General features: G+C 34.1%; 1 protein-coding gene across 2 annotated transcripts in view; it reads right to left on the reverse strand.

The window, feature by feature from the left end:
* Positions 1-13,078, reverse strand: part of RNF13 (ring finger protein 13) — a 115,377-nt gene that overhangs the window by 68,184 nt on the left and 34,115 nt on the right. For both annotated transcript variants that reach the window (XM_032486491.1, XM_006187246.3), the window contains exon 4: positions 1,703-1,828. Coding sequence is in view for 1 of the 2 variants with exons in the window: in XM_006187246.3 (XP_006187308.1) it covers positions 1,703-1,828 (126 nt within the window). In the remaining variant the exon portion in view is untranslated. The remainder of the gene's footprint in view (positions 1-1,702; positions 1,829-13,078) is intronic.

A 13,078-nucleotide genomic window follows, 5' to 3' on the forward strand; every position in this document is an offset into this window, starting at 1 on the left:
ATGAAACAGTCAGAAATATAGGTGATAAGATCATCTCGGAAAAGAACTTGAAGAGAGAAGGCGGTAAGTGCAAAGGCACAAAGATACAGCAAGTTGAGGCTTCAGTAGGTAGTATGGCTACAGCATAAAATTCAAGTCAGGAAGAGGAAAGTGATGAGCTGGTGTAATAGCTAAATCATGAAACCCCATTAGAAGTACTCAGACCCATAATGAGGATCCACTAAAGGGACAGGACTAACAAGCCCTCCTATTCATTCCTGAGTTGGGTTTTCACCCTCAATAATAAATATTCAATGGCAGTATTTCCCTAAATTTTGCAGTGAACCACGTCTCATCTCTACCTAAAAAAGAAAATGATTTGGAAAAAAAAAAAAAAAAAGAGGTATTCTAGCTTTTGGTTATCAAAGACTAGACTGAGACAAAAACTATATAGCTTGAAAGTGCAATTAACCTTGAAACCAGCAGAATTGGTTTACTTTTAATTTCTTAGTGGCATGAAATTAATGAAATATTACAAATATATTTCATTTTTGTTGGAAAAATCTATAATTACTATAGTTTAGTTCTGGATCAAATCTTAAAATGGTTTAAATTCAAACTACTATAAAAGACAGTAACTCTGAAGAGCAGGAAATCTGCAACATTTGACTTCAAGCTCTGATTTATTTCCCATTAAAGGCAATTGAGAGTTTAGATTTAGAACTAATACACAATAGTAACCATAACTGTTATTTACAAAGCGCTGTACATTTTCAAACCCTTTTACAGTTATTATTTTATTCCTTTAATAAGTTTATTATGGAGCTGTCATTTCTTTCATGAAATGAATGGAGCAGAGACAAAAATCCAGGCACAGCAGGAGTCAGGGCAGCCTTTCCTACTAAACAGACAAATCATCTAAGATCAAGCTATGGAAAGTACATGAAATAGTATCTTATAGTCTGTTCTCTAAGATACATGCAAGACACTGGGATCTCAGAAAGTCCAATAAAAGTAACATCAAGGCTTATTTTTACAGGCTTCAATCTGGCTCTTCTGACAAGGCCAATCCAGAGACAAATTTGTAAAGACCGTATTAAGAGTATCAAAAAACCAAAGCTCTAGAGCAGCACTGATGATAGTGAGGGAAGTCCTATGGCAAACTTAGTTTTATTATTTGAAATGCCAGCTTAACCCACTCCATCAAGATAAACTTTATACAGGTGACAGAGTCAGCTTATTACAAGAGAAATCCCAACATCCACACAGATACAGATACAGATGTAGCAATTATACTGGAAGGGTGAAGGCATAAAACTAAAGGTTAACATTTCCATCCCTGGATTAGAGCAAGTGAGACCACTAATAAACGACAATTCAAGATGCCCAACAACAACCTGAAAATTCTTAGAACCAACAGAAGTTACTGATATCTTAGTCAATGTTTATTTTCAATCTTACTAACACTGTGAATCATAAAACTGATGGGGTCATCTTCTTTCTACTGGCTGCTAAAGGTTTAGCGTAAATTTTATAGCAAATAAAAAAGAATTAAGTAAACTCACAAACCTGTCTTTCTTGTGTTTAACTTTTGTCCTCACTCCTTTATATTTTTTAATCTGCATGAATGGTGTAAACTTTCTTAAAGCCTTTCTGAAACGGGAGAATTTAAGCCAGCTAACTAAACAAACAGTAACAAAAAAGTGAAAAAAGCAAACATTACCTTTATATCAAAATTACAATCAAGTCTTCTAATTAACACGATGAAAGTGCCAGATGAATTGTCTTTTACTGGTGGAGGCACTATGGGTTCACAGGCATTCTCTGGTTTTGAGTTAATCAAAAAACCCTGAAAAAGAATCAGCAGTTTTTTCTCTGTTAAACTCGAAGAAATGAATTAAACTTACTTCTACAAATACCTTTTGAATTTGTTCCATGTGTTTTTTGCATTATGCTACATGAATTATCCGGCAACTACAACAGATCCTAACTTCCAACTGCTTACAACCCCACAATTTCTAAAGTAGTACTTAGGTTCCTAAGCATTTCATTTTTTTTTTTTTAAGTAAGTTCTGTTTTCAACTCTTAAAGTTAAAAAAAAAAGCCACACACACATAAGCCCATCACCCCAGAGATAACCACTGTTAGCATGTTGGTATATTTTCCAACAATGATTGACATTCCTAAACCAAGCAAATATTTTTTAAAAATTAATTTTTAAATTTATTTCATCACGCAATGAAAATGCATAGCATTTCTAGGGATTTATCCTATGGAAACACTATCCCAAGTATATAAAGGTATATAAAGAAAGATATTCCCTGCTACATTGTTTTTAATAGCAAAAACTGGAAATTATGTGCATCAATAAGGCAACCATTTAAAAAATTAAAGTATATTCATACAACAGAAAAATAAAAGAATCACTCTTGTGTGTACAGACACAAAAAAGGGTCTAAGTTGAATAATAGAGCCATACAGTAGAAAATAATAGAGCTTGTGGAAAGATGTCCACAAGATAACTACTAATTTAAAAAGAAAATAGTAAGATGCTTTCCCAGAAATACAGGATGATTTGACAACAGAAAATGTATTAATATAAAATGTTACACTAATAGATTAAAACAGAAAAACCAAATGACTATCTGAATACATTAAAACACTGAAAAAATACATAAAAAGATGATCAAATTTATTAAATTCATTTATAAGAAGAAACGAGCAATTAAAACTATGACACAGTGCCTTAACAACAGCTCTGTATGGCATGAGAATTGACCACACCAACCATCTAGTCCACAGGATTTCTCAATTTTTCCTGCTTTAAGTTGCATTGCTTGGCTTGTGATAGGGAATGTTTTTGCACATGGTTCAAGAATAAAATGCAGCATACCTTCATTTACTCATAGAATAGCTCCTCTTACTGATTCCATAAAGCACAGAAACAGAACTGTGGTTATCCTTCAAACAAGGAAGAGTTGCTTCACTCATATTAAATTTACACCTGCTGCCTTTTCTGTTCCTTTTGCACACACGTTTATTAACTTTTTTGCTCCAATGTCAAATCACATAGTGCAGTTCTTTTTAAGAGACTTATAACAGCAACTAAACTCAACCCATGTATTACCACAAGGCATAAAAGTTCAACTGAAGTGAAGACAAAATCAACAGCTATGCTGGGCCAAATTTCCCATATCCATCATGACTGCCACCTGGAGGACAGCAACCAAGAGACATATCCCAATTTTATTATGAAGTAATAAATACATCTTAGGATCAATAAATTTATGGTATGTACAGACACCAAAAAGGGTCTACAAGTGGAACCAAAAAAAGGTTTTGGCTTTTTAATCATTTCTGTATTGATAAATCTGTTATGACAAGCATGTGCAAATTTTAAACGTAAGAAAACTTATAAAGATTAAATACACATAAGTTAAAAGTAAAAAAAAATCTATTTGCATTAATGGAAATTGACTGAAGACATTAAAAAATAAAACAGGCCTTAAATTATTAAATATTACATTTCCTTTGGACTATTCTAAAAAGAATAACTTGCCAAAATAGCTTACTAATTCCCATCCTTTCCTCAGATGTAAGTCACTTAAAGCAGTGCAAATTTACTTTGTTTCATCCACAAAGTCTGTGAGGCAGAGTAGTGGGCTTTCCCAATTAATGTGGCAGAACTCTGTGCCCTTAAATATGAGTGGCCAAGAAAGTGCTGCCTTAAGCCATAGCCACATGCCTCGTGTCATCCTTCAGGGCCAATCCCTTTTTATGAAAAGGATCCTTGTTCTGCAATAAAGGATCCTCCTCAACCTTCTTTTCTGACAGGGGCACTTATTTTATGCCAATATGTTGGAAACCCAAGAAAATTACCACTGTCTAGGAAACTCAGAAAGCAGATGTCCACCTTTCTTTTCTTTGTTGTTTTAGTTTTCTTATGACTAAACAAGGATGATGGACAAAATTAGTGCATGCAGACTGGCACCTCAATATCACCAAATAAATAATGCAGTAGGTTTGTTGTACATAAATATGTTGACTCTTTAAACAGCTTTTATGATTATACATAAAGCAAAGTGCACAAAATATAACTTCTCAGCTTGATGAGTTTTCCCAAACTAAACACACCTGTATAAGGAAACAGACAGCACTCCAGAAGTTCCCTGCATCCTCTCTGCCAGTCACTACTCCACAACCCCACCCCCAATGTTACTATAAAGACTTCTAACAGCTTAGATTAGATTTTGCCTAATTTTATAATTGACACAACAAAAACAGACACAGTAAGTTCTCTTTTAGACTTCTTTCTCTCCATATTGTATTTGAGATCCATCTCTACTATTCAGCAACCATACTGTTGAGATATACTTGGTAGAGCCTTCATTTTCATTTCCCTATAGTATTACAACGTGTGAACACACCAAAATTTATTCTATTGTTCATGACCACTTGAGTAATTTCTAGTAGGGACTATTAGAAATAGTGCTGCTATGAACATTCCAACACTAGTCTTTTCAGGAACACATGTACGTGATATTAAGCATGTACAAAGAAGGAGAACCATAATATATTAAGCTGGATCATGGAGTATCAAGCTTCAGTAAATGCCACCAAGCAGTTTTCTAAAGTGCTTTGTGTTGCCACTTTCTGACTAGAATATTCAAATAACCTAAACATAAAAAAAATACTGAATATAATTTTGCCTTAATGCTTCAGAAGCATTTGAAATTGTGATGTTTCAGAGTAAATGTTATGGCAAAATTACTTTTGATGACAAATTACACTGGTTAATAAAGTCGTAAAGAGATAGATAATTTGATAAAGTGGTTTTGTTTGAAAGATTCTTTTAGGCTGAAAAAAGCCTTAGACTTTCCTTCTCTTCAGTTTGCACTGAATGGCAAATTATACACGGTAAAATTAAGAAGACTATAAGCAGCGACAATGTCAACAAAAATGCTGAAGGCAAGGCAGCAGTGCAGCTTTCCCTTTGTAAGAGTACAAAAGTAGAAGCAGGAAGAGAGGGAGAGAAGCGGCAAGTTATTTAGTTAGTGAATACCTGAAGTTATTAATTAATAATTAACAACTGCAGTAACAGCAAGCAGTTAACATTTGCTGAGCCATGGCATTGAGGGCTGTGCGTCAGGCACCGTGCCCTTTAAAAGTTCTAATTCAGTTAATCTTTGCAATAAGCCTACAAAGTAACCACCATTGTTATTCTTATTTTAAAGATGAGAAAACTAAGTCTCAAAAAGGTTAGGTAACTTGCCTGAGGTTATTCACAGCACACATGCCATCCCAGGAAGTCTGCCTCCACACCCTGTGTTCTTAACCACTATGCTATACTGCCTTCACAAGATCCACAAGACAAAAAAACTAGGTGAAGAACAAAACGGGTAACAAGACAAAAAGATATCTACAAAAATGAACAAATCAAAGTGTTGGTCTAACAGGCACTTAAGGCTGATTCCAAAATTTGATACAAACACCTCAAATAATGAAGATGTCAGTGGAATCTTTCTATCATAATTTTTATATTCAAACATGGACCAAAAAGAGTTACACTGATCAATCAGACTTTATCAGCTAACATTTTCCTAATGTGAGACAGCTTAATTCGTTGATATCAACAACTTTCTAGAATGTTACAAAATACCCACTGCCTGTACACGCACTCAAGGGCAATGGAGCCTGATCAAACCCAACCCTCAGGGCTTCTACTCCAACAGCTGGGGAGAAGACCCACTCCCAACAGGATGGTAACAGCCACAGAGTAAAGAGGAAGCCCCACCTCACATCCAGCACAAGCTATAGACACAATGCCAATAACACCCCTTAATAAGACAGTAACAGTCAGCACGCTCTGAGGAAAGACATGGCTGCCATCCATACAAAACCAGCCCTCATACCAAAAATACTGGACACACACAGTCTACACAGAGACACTTCCACATAAAAACATCCCTTTAAAGGTAACTATTTCTCCTAAATTCAGAGACAGAGAAAATTAAGTAAAATGAAAAAGCACTGAGGAACTACTCCCAATTAGAAGAACAAGAGAAATTCCCTGAAAGAATAAATAATGAAACAGATTTCCCCAGTCTACTAGATCCCAAGTTCAAAAAGCAGGTAATAAAAATGCTAAAGGAATTAAGACAGATTACTGATAGAAATGCAGATCACTGTAACAAGAAACTAGAATCCATAAAGATGAATTAATCAAATTAATCAAAATCGAACAATTCAATTTCTGAGATAAAAACCAACCTAGAAGCAAATGAAGGGCTGACTAAATGACACAGAAGAATGAATATGTAATTTGGAAGACAGAATGATGGAAATCACCCAATCAGAACAGCAGACAGAAAGACAAATTTTAAAAAAAATGAAAGTAACATATGAGATCTATAGGATAATATAAAGCATGCCAACCAACTCATAATAAGGGTTGCAGAAGGAGGAGAGAGAGAAGGGGATCGAAAATGTATTCGAAGAAATTATGGCTGAAAATGCCCCAAACCTAAAAAAGAAAACCGATATCCAAGTATAGGAAACACAGAGGATTGCAAACAAGATAAACCCTAACGGACCTACACCAAGACAACTACAACTGAACAGCAACAAAAACAAAAACAGGCAACCTGATTTAAAAATGCACATAGGACATGAATAATCATTTCTCTAAAGAAGATAAGCAATGGTCAATAAGCACATGAAAAGGTGTTCAACATCATTTATCATTAGGGAAACGCAAATAAAAACCATAATGAGATGCCACTTCACACCCATTAGGATGACTATAATCAAAAAAACAGAAAATAAGTGTGAGCAAGAATGTGGAGAAATTAGAACCCTTGTGCCGGTGGGAACATAAAATGCAGGAGCCACTCTGCCAAAAACAGTATGATGATCCCTCAAGAAGTTAAATATAGAATTACCATATAGTCTAGCAATTACACTTATGGACAAATACTCAAAAGAAATGAAAGTAAGAGCTTGAACAGATTATTTGTACACCCATGATCATAGTGGCATTATTCACAATAGCCAAAACATAGAAGCACCAGAAGTATTCAACAGCAGTTAAATGGATAAACAAAATGTGGTAGTCATCCCTCAGTATTTGATTCCAGGATCCCCTGTAGATACCAAAATCCATTGATGCTCAAGTCCCTTATATTAAAGGGCATAGTATTTACATATAACCTACACACATCCTGCCATATACTTTATTTTTGTGTCACTACAGGGAATAATACCATTTTCTTTCTTTCCTTTCTTTTCTTTTTTTTTCAGGGAAGGTAATTAGGTGTGTTTGTTTGTTTATTATTTTTTAATGGAGGTACTGTGGATTGAACCCAGGACTTCGTGCATGCTATGCACACACTCTACCACTGAACTATATCCTTCCCCTTCTATACTTTAAATCATCTCTCATTTACTTACAATACCTAATACCTATACCAATACCTAATACGATGTAAATGCTATGTAAATAGTTTAAATACAATGTAAACAGTTGCTGACAAGTAGTAAATTAAAGTTTGGATTTGGGGAACTTCCTGGAACTTTTTTCAAATATTTTTGATCAATGGTTGGTTGAATCTGTGGGTGCAGAACCCATAGATATGGAGTGCCAACTGTATACACATACAATGGTTTATCATTTTGCCTTAAAAAGGAAAGAAATTCTAATACATGTCACAACATGGATGAACTCGAAGACATTATGCAAATTGAAATAAGCCCGACACAAAAGGACTGTATGATTCCACTTATATGAGATCCTTAAAGTAACCAAATTCATAGAGACAGAAAGTAGAATGGTGGCTGCTAAGAAGTAGGAAGAAGGGTAAATGAGGGCTTATTGTTTAAGGGTACAGAGTTTCAGTCTGCAAAGATGAAAAAGTTCTAGAGACGGATTGTGGTGGTGATGGATATCAAATCCATAGGAATAAATGAAGAGAACCATAGTGATAAATAGGAAGGTTAATATAACAACTTTAGAAATACATACTTCTTTTCTTCTCTTAGGTTCATTAATAAATACAAATTATATAAAGTAATAATTAAAACAATAAACAAAAACAAACAACCCAATCAAAAAATAGGCAGAAGATCTAAACAGACATTTCTCCAAAGAAATACAGAGACCAGCAAGCACATGGAAAGATGTTCAATGTAGCTAATTATTTTAAAAATGCAAATCAAAACTATAACAAGGTATCACCAGTCAGATTGGTCATTATCAAAAAATCTACAAACAATAAATGCTGGAGAGGGTGTGGAGAAAAGGGAACCTTCCCCTGTACTGTTGGTGGGAATGTAAACTGGTGCAACCACTATGAAGAATAGTAAGAGGTTCCTCAAAAAACTAAAAACAGAGTTACCAAATGATCCTGCAATCCTACTCTTGGGCATATACCTGGAGAAAACTCTTAATTTGAAAAGATACATGCACTCCAATGTTCATGGCAGCACTATTTATAATAGCTAAGACATGGAAGTAACCTAAACGTCCATCGACAAATGAATGGAATGAATGGATAAAGAAGATGTGATATATATACATATATACATATATATATATATATGTACATATATATATGTACATATATAATGGAATATTATTCAGCCATAGAAAAGAATGAAATAATGCCATTTGCAGCAACATAGCTGGATCTAGAGATTATTATCCTAAGTCAAGTAAGTCAGAGAAAAACAAATAAATATCACATGATATCAGTTATATGTGGGATCTTAAAAAACGATACCAGTAAACTTATTTACAAAACAGAAACAGAATCACAGACATAGGAGAAAGGTGGAGGGGGATAAATTAGGAGTTTGGGTTTAACAGATACACACTACTATATATAAGAGAGATAAACAACAAAGACCTATTGTATAGCACAGGGAACTATATTCAATATCTTGTAATAACCTATAATGGAAGAGAATCTGGAAAAGAATATATATACACGTATAACTGAATCACTTTGCTGTATACCTGAAACAAACACAACATTGTAAATCAACTATACTCTAATTTAAAATATATATATATATATATATATCAAATCTGCACACTATGACCTTCATCTTCTATGTTCTCCTCATCAACGTAAAGTATCATCATCAGCTCCTCATCAACACAGGCAGAGTACCAGATTACAAAACACTGTATACAGTGATAATGGTAAATCTAGCCCAAAGGGTATTTTGCTGAAGACAAGATCTGCCACTGATAGGAACACTCAGGAAATCCGATGCTAGGCTCCTTTATCAGAGGTAAATCCGATACGTCCGGTTTGAATTTTTAGTAATCACTATTTTCCCCTCTACATGTTAAGGCAGCTCTTAAAAGTATAGAAACAAGAAATCTAGAAAAGATTGATCCTTCTAAGACTGGCCTTCAATATATAACTGAATTATTCCAATGATATTGATAATAAACAGAGTCTAGCAAGAGATCTTGCTAGCATTACAAACCCCCATGTAAAATCTTGCCTATGCAATAATGATGCTTTAGTAGTTGGTTATTCATTTCAAAAAGGTAAAAACAGAGGCCTATTTTACACTGTAAAATAAAATAATTCTGGGTAGATTAAAGACTTTCTGATCATGGAATTGGGGTGGGGGCATGGGAAAAATTTATAAATTTTGGATTACTTAAGACACAGAAAATGCCAAACATCAAAAAAGATATCTATATTAAAATTTAAAATTAAGCATAATTTTAAAAGGCAATTTAAAGTTAAAAAGCCAAAATAAGAAAATATTTATAGGGCAATATAACTGAAGGATTAGTGTCTAGATTCCTACAAAACAGTATTTTAAAAACTAACAAACCAATACAAAAATAGATTTTAAAAGACAATTCAAACCAGAATAAACCTGCTTGACCAATAACCCCATAAAAAGATGCTTGATCTCACTAATAATCCAGGAAATATCCAGTAAAAGCAACAAAATACCACTTTATATCTATTAGGTTGGCCAACATTTAATTCTGACAAGAACAAGTCTTGGTAAGGATGTAGCAAAAAAGCAACACTTTCAATTAAGTTTCCTTCAGTGAGAGAGGGAAGGGAATGGGGGCTACAATACAAAACCTAGAAGTTAAAGACTTTCTGAAAAATGTCTACCAGGGATTCTCAGTAACAAACTCTTTGTGAGTGTCTAACTCTGGATAACGACCACACAATACCATATTTCATTGGCAGATCTCTTGTAAGGTATTCAGATTTCAGGGAACATATTGATGTCATACATCTTTCCTTTTGTTCTGAGGCACAGCCACAGGGTCTCCACCAAAAGGTGGGGGGGGAGATTTCTGGAGAAGATATCTGACAAAACAGCCAATTAAAATCTATAACTAAAAACAAAGAGCTTCCCTTAGTTAAAAATATCAAGCCCTTTTAAAAAAAACTTTCACACATTAACATGCTATATTTTAATCCATGCAAGATTCACATTTTTCCATTACAGCTCAAAAAGCTAAAATTTTCTTTGGCTTTCTGATTTTCCCATACTCAAATATTTTTTAAATTGATGGAGGATAATAGGAAAAGCCTTTAAATACTATTAGCTTAATACTGGAGCATATGTAAATGGAATGTAAACACAGAATTCCAAATGATATGGGTTATACTATATATAACCGATCTCTTAGAAACAGTAGAATCCAGTGATACTATAAAATCTACAAAATTAAGAGCATATGTCTACAAAAGATATCCCAACTAAAAATCCAGGCAAAGTTTACAACTAAAATATTTCTCAGCTATGTCTTAATAACCATATTATACTTTTTAATTAACTAGGTTATATTTTAACACATTCATTTAATTAGTTTCCTTGACATTACACTATAGTGAGCCATCCTCACTTCAAGTCTTCTTTGTAAACAATGACAAAAAGCTTTTGCACAGCTAAGGATACCATCAACAAAACGAAAAGACAATCTACAGAATGGGAGAAAATATTTGCAAATGGTATGACCAACAAGGGACTAATTTCCAAAATATACAAATAGCTCATACACCTTAATATCAAAAAAAACAAGCAACCCAATCAAAAATTGGGCAGAATACCTAAATAGGCAACTCTCCAAAGAAGACATACAGATGGCCAACAAGCACATGAAAAGATGCTCAACATCACTAATTGCTGGAGAAATGCAAATCAAAACCACAATGAGGTATTACCTCACACCAGTCAGACTGGCCATCATTAAAAAGTCTTCAAACAATAAATGCTAGAAAAGATATGGAGAAAAAGGAACCCTCCTACACTGTGGGAATGTAAAGTGGTGCAGCCACTATGGAGGTCACTATGGAGGTTCCTTAAAAAACTAAAAATAGACTTACCATATGATCTAGCAATCCAACTCCTGGGTATATATCTAGAGAAAACTGTAATTCAAAAAGACACATGCACCCCAATGTTCACAGCAGCACTATTTACAATAGTCAAGATATGGAAACTACCCAAATGTCCATTGACAGATGACTGGATAAAGAAGATGTGTTTTATACACACACACACACACACACACACACACACACACACACACTCTCGACTACTACTCAGCCATAAAAAAGAATAAGATAATGCCACTTGCAGCAACTTGGATGGAACTGGAGATTGTCATTCTAAGTGAAGAAAGCCAGAAAGAGAACGAAAAATGTCCTATGATATCACTTATATGTGGAATCAAAAAAAAAAAAAAAAAAAGACACAAATGAACTTATCTACAAAACAGAAGCAGACTGACAGACATAGAGAACAAACTTACGGTTACCAGAAGTTAAAGGGGGAAGGAAGGGATATGTTGGGGATTTCAAAACTGCATCTCTTGGGGAGTGATGGAAATGTTAGCTATCTTGATTGTGGTAGTGGTTTCACAGTGTATACATGTATCAAAATGCATCAAAGTGTATATCTGAAATATGTGTAGTTTACTGTACAGAAACCATACCACAATAAAGGTATTTTTAAAAAAATGAGTAGGCTAGCACTTGTGAATTCTGATTCTGGGCAATGGCAAGCCAGTCATGCAAATATAAAAGCCATCCATAAAGATTCAATAATTTGTTAGAATACGCCCTTTACTATCTCACTATATTTCATCTCTGGGGCTTGCCCTATGTTGTCACTGTGCAAAAGTAGGCAGATATTTAACATTATTTTTTCTCAGGCAGTGACAAAACAAATTTGTCAAAATACCTTTTAAATGTAAACTGAATTCACTTAACAATAACATAGTAATACAGGAGCACCAATAAGACTATGGTTGTATCAGGAGTTAGTGGAACTCTTTAAAATCAGCTTACTAAGCAGAAAAGTTCTTTAGTGAAAAGGGATGGTCTTACTCCTTATGCTGAATGGAAGAAAGATTGCCAGCTCAAAATTGCTAGTAATCTGAGAAATGCAAATTAAAACAAGATTAATATTTTTGCCCATCAGATAGGCAAAAGTTAGAAAAGAAATGGTATCCAGTGTTGGCAAGGGTGGAGGAATGGGTATTCCCATACACCACTAATGGGAATAAATTAGTACAGACTTTTGGAAAGGTAATTTAATTTTAATTTTAGATATACATGCCCATAGATTCATCAGTTATACTTCCAAACATCTATCCTAGAGAAATAAGTGGACTTTGGATAGGAAATCAAAATATCTGTTAATAGAAAATGACTAATAAATTATGGTCATTCTTCTAAGTGAAGTAAGCCAGAAAGAGAAAGAAAAATACCATATGAGATCGCTCATATGTGGAATCTTTAAAAAAAAAAAAAAAAACTAAGCATAAATACAAAACAGAAATAGACTCATAGACATAAAATACAAACTTGTGGTTGCCAAGGGGGCAGGGGGTGGGAAGAGATAGACTGGGATTTCAAAATTGTAGAATAGATAAACAAGATTATACCGTACAGCACAGGGAAATATATACAAGATCTTGTGGTAACTCACAGAGAAAAAAATGTGACAATGAATATATCTATTTTTATGTATAACTGAAAAATTGTGCTCTACACTGGAATTTGACACAACATTGTAAAATGATTATAAATCAATAAAAAATGTT

This window comes from Camelus ferus, chromosome 1 (genome assembly GCF_009834535.1).
Source record: "Camelus ferus isolate YT-003-E chromosome 1, BCGSAC_Cfer_1.0, whole genome shotgun sequence".
NCBI classification, from domain to species: domain Eukaryota; kingdom Metazoa; phylum Chordata; class Mammalia; order Artiodactyla; family Camelidae; genus Camelus; species Camelus ferus.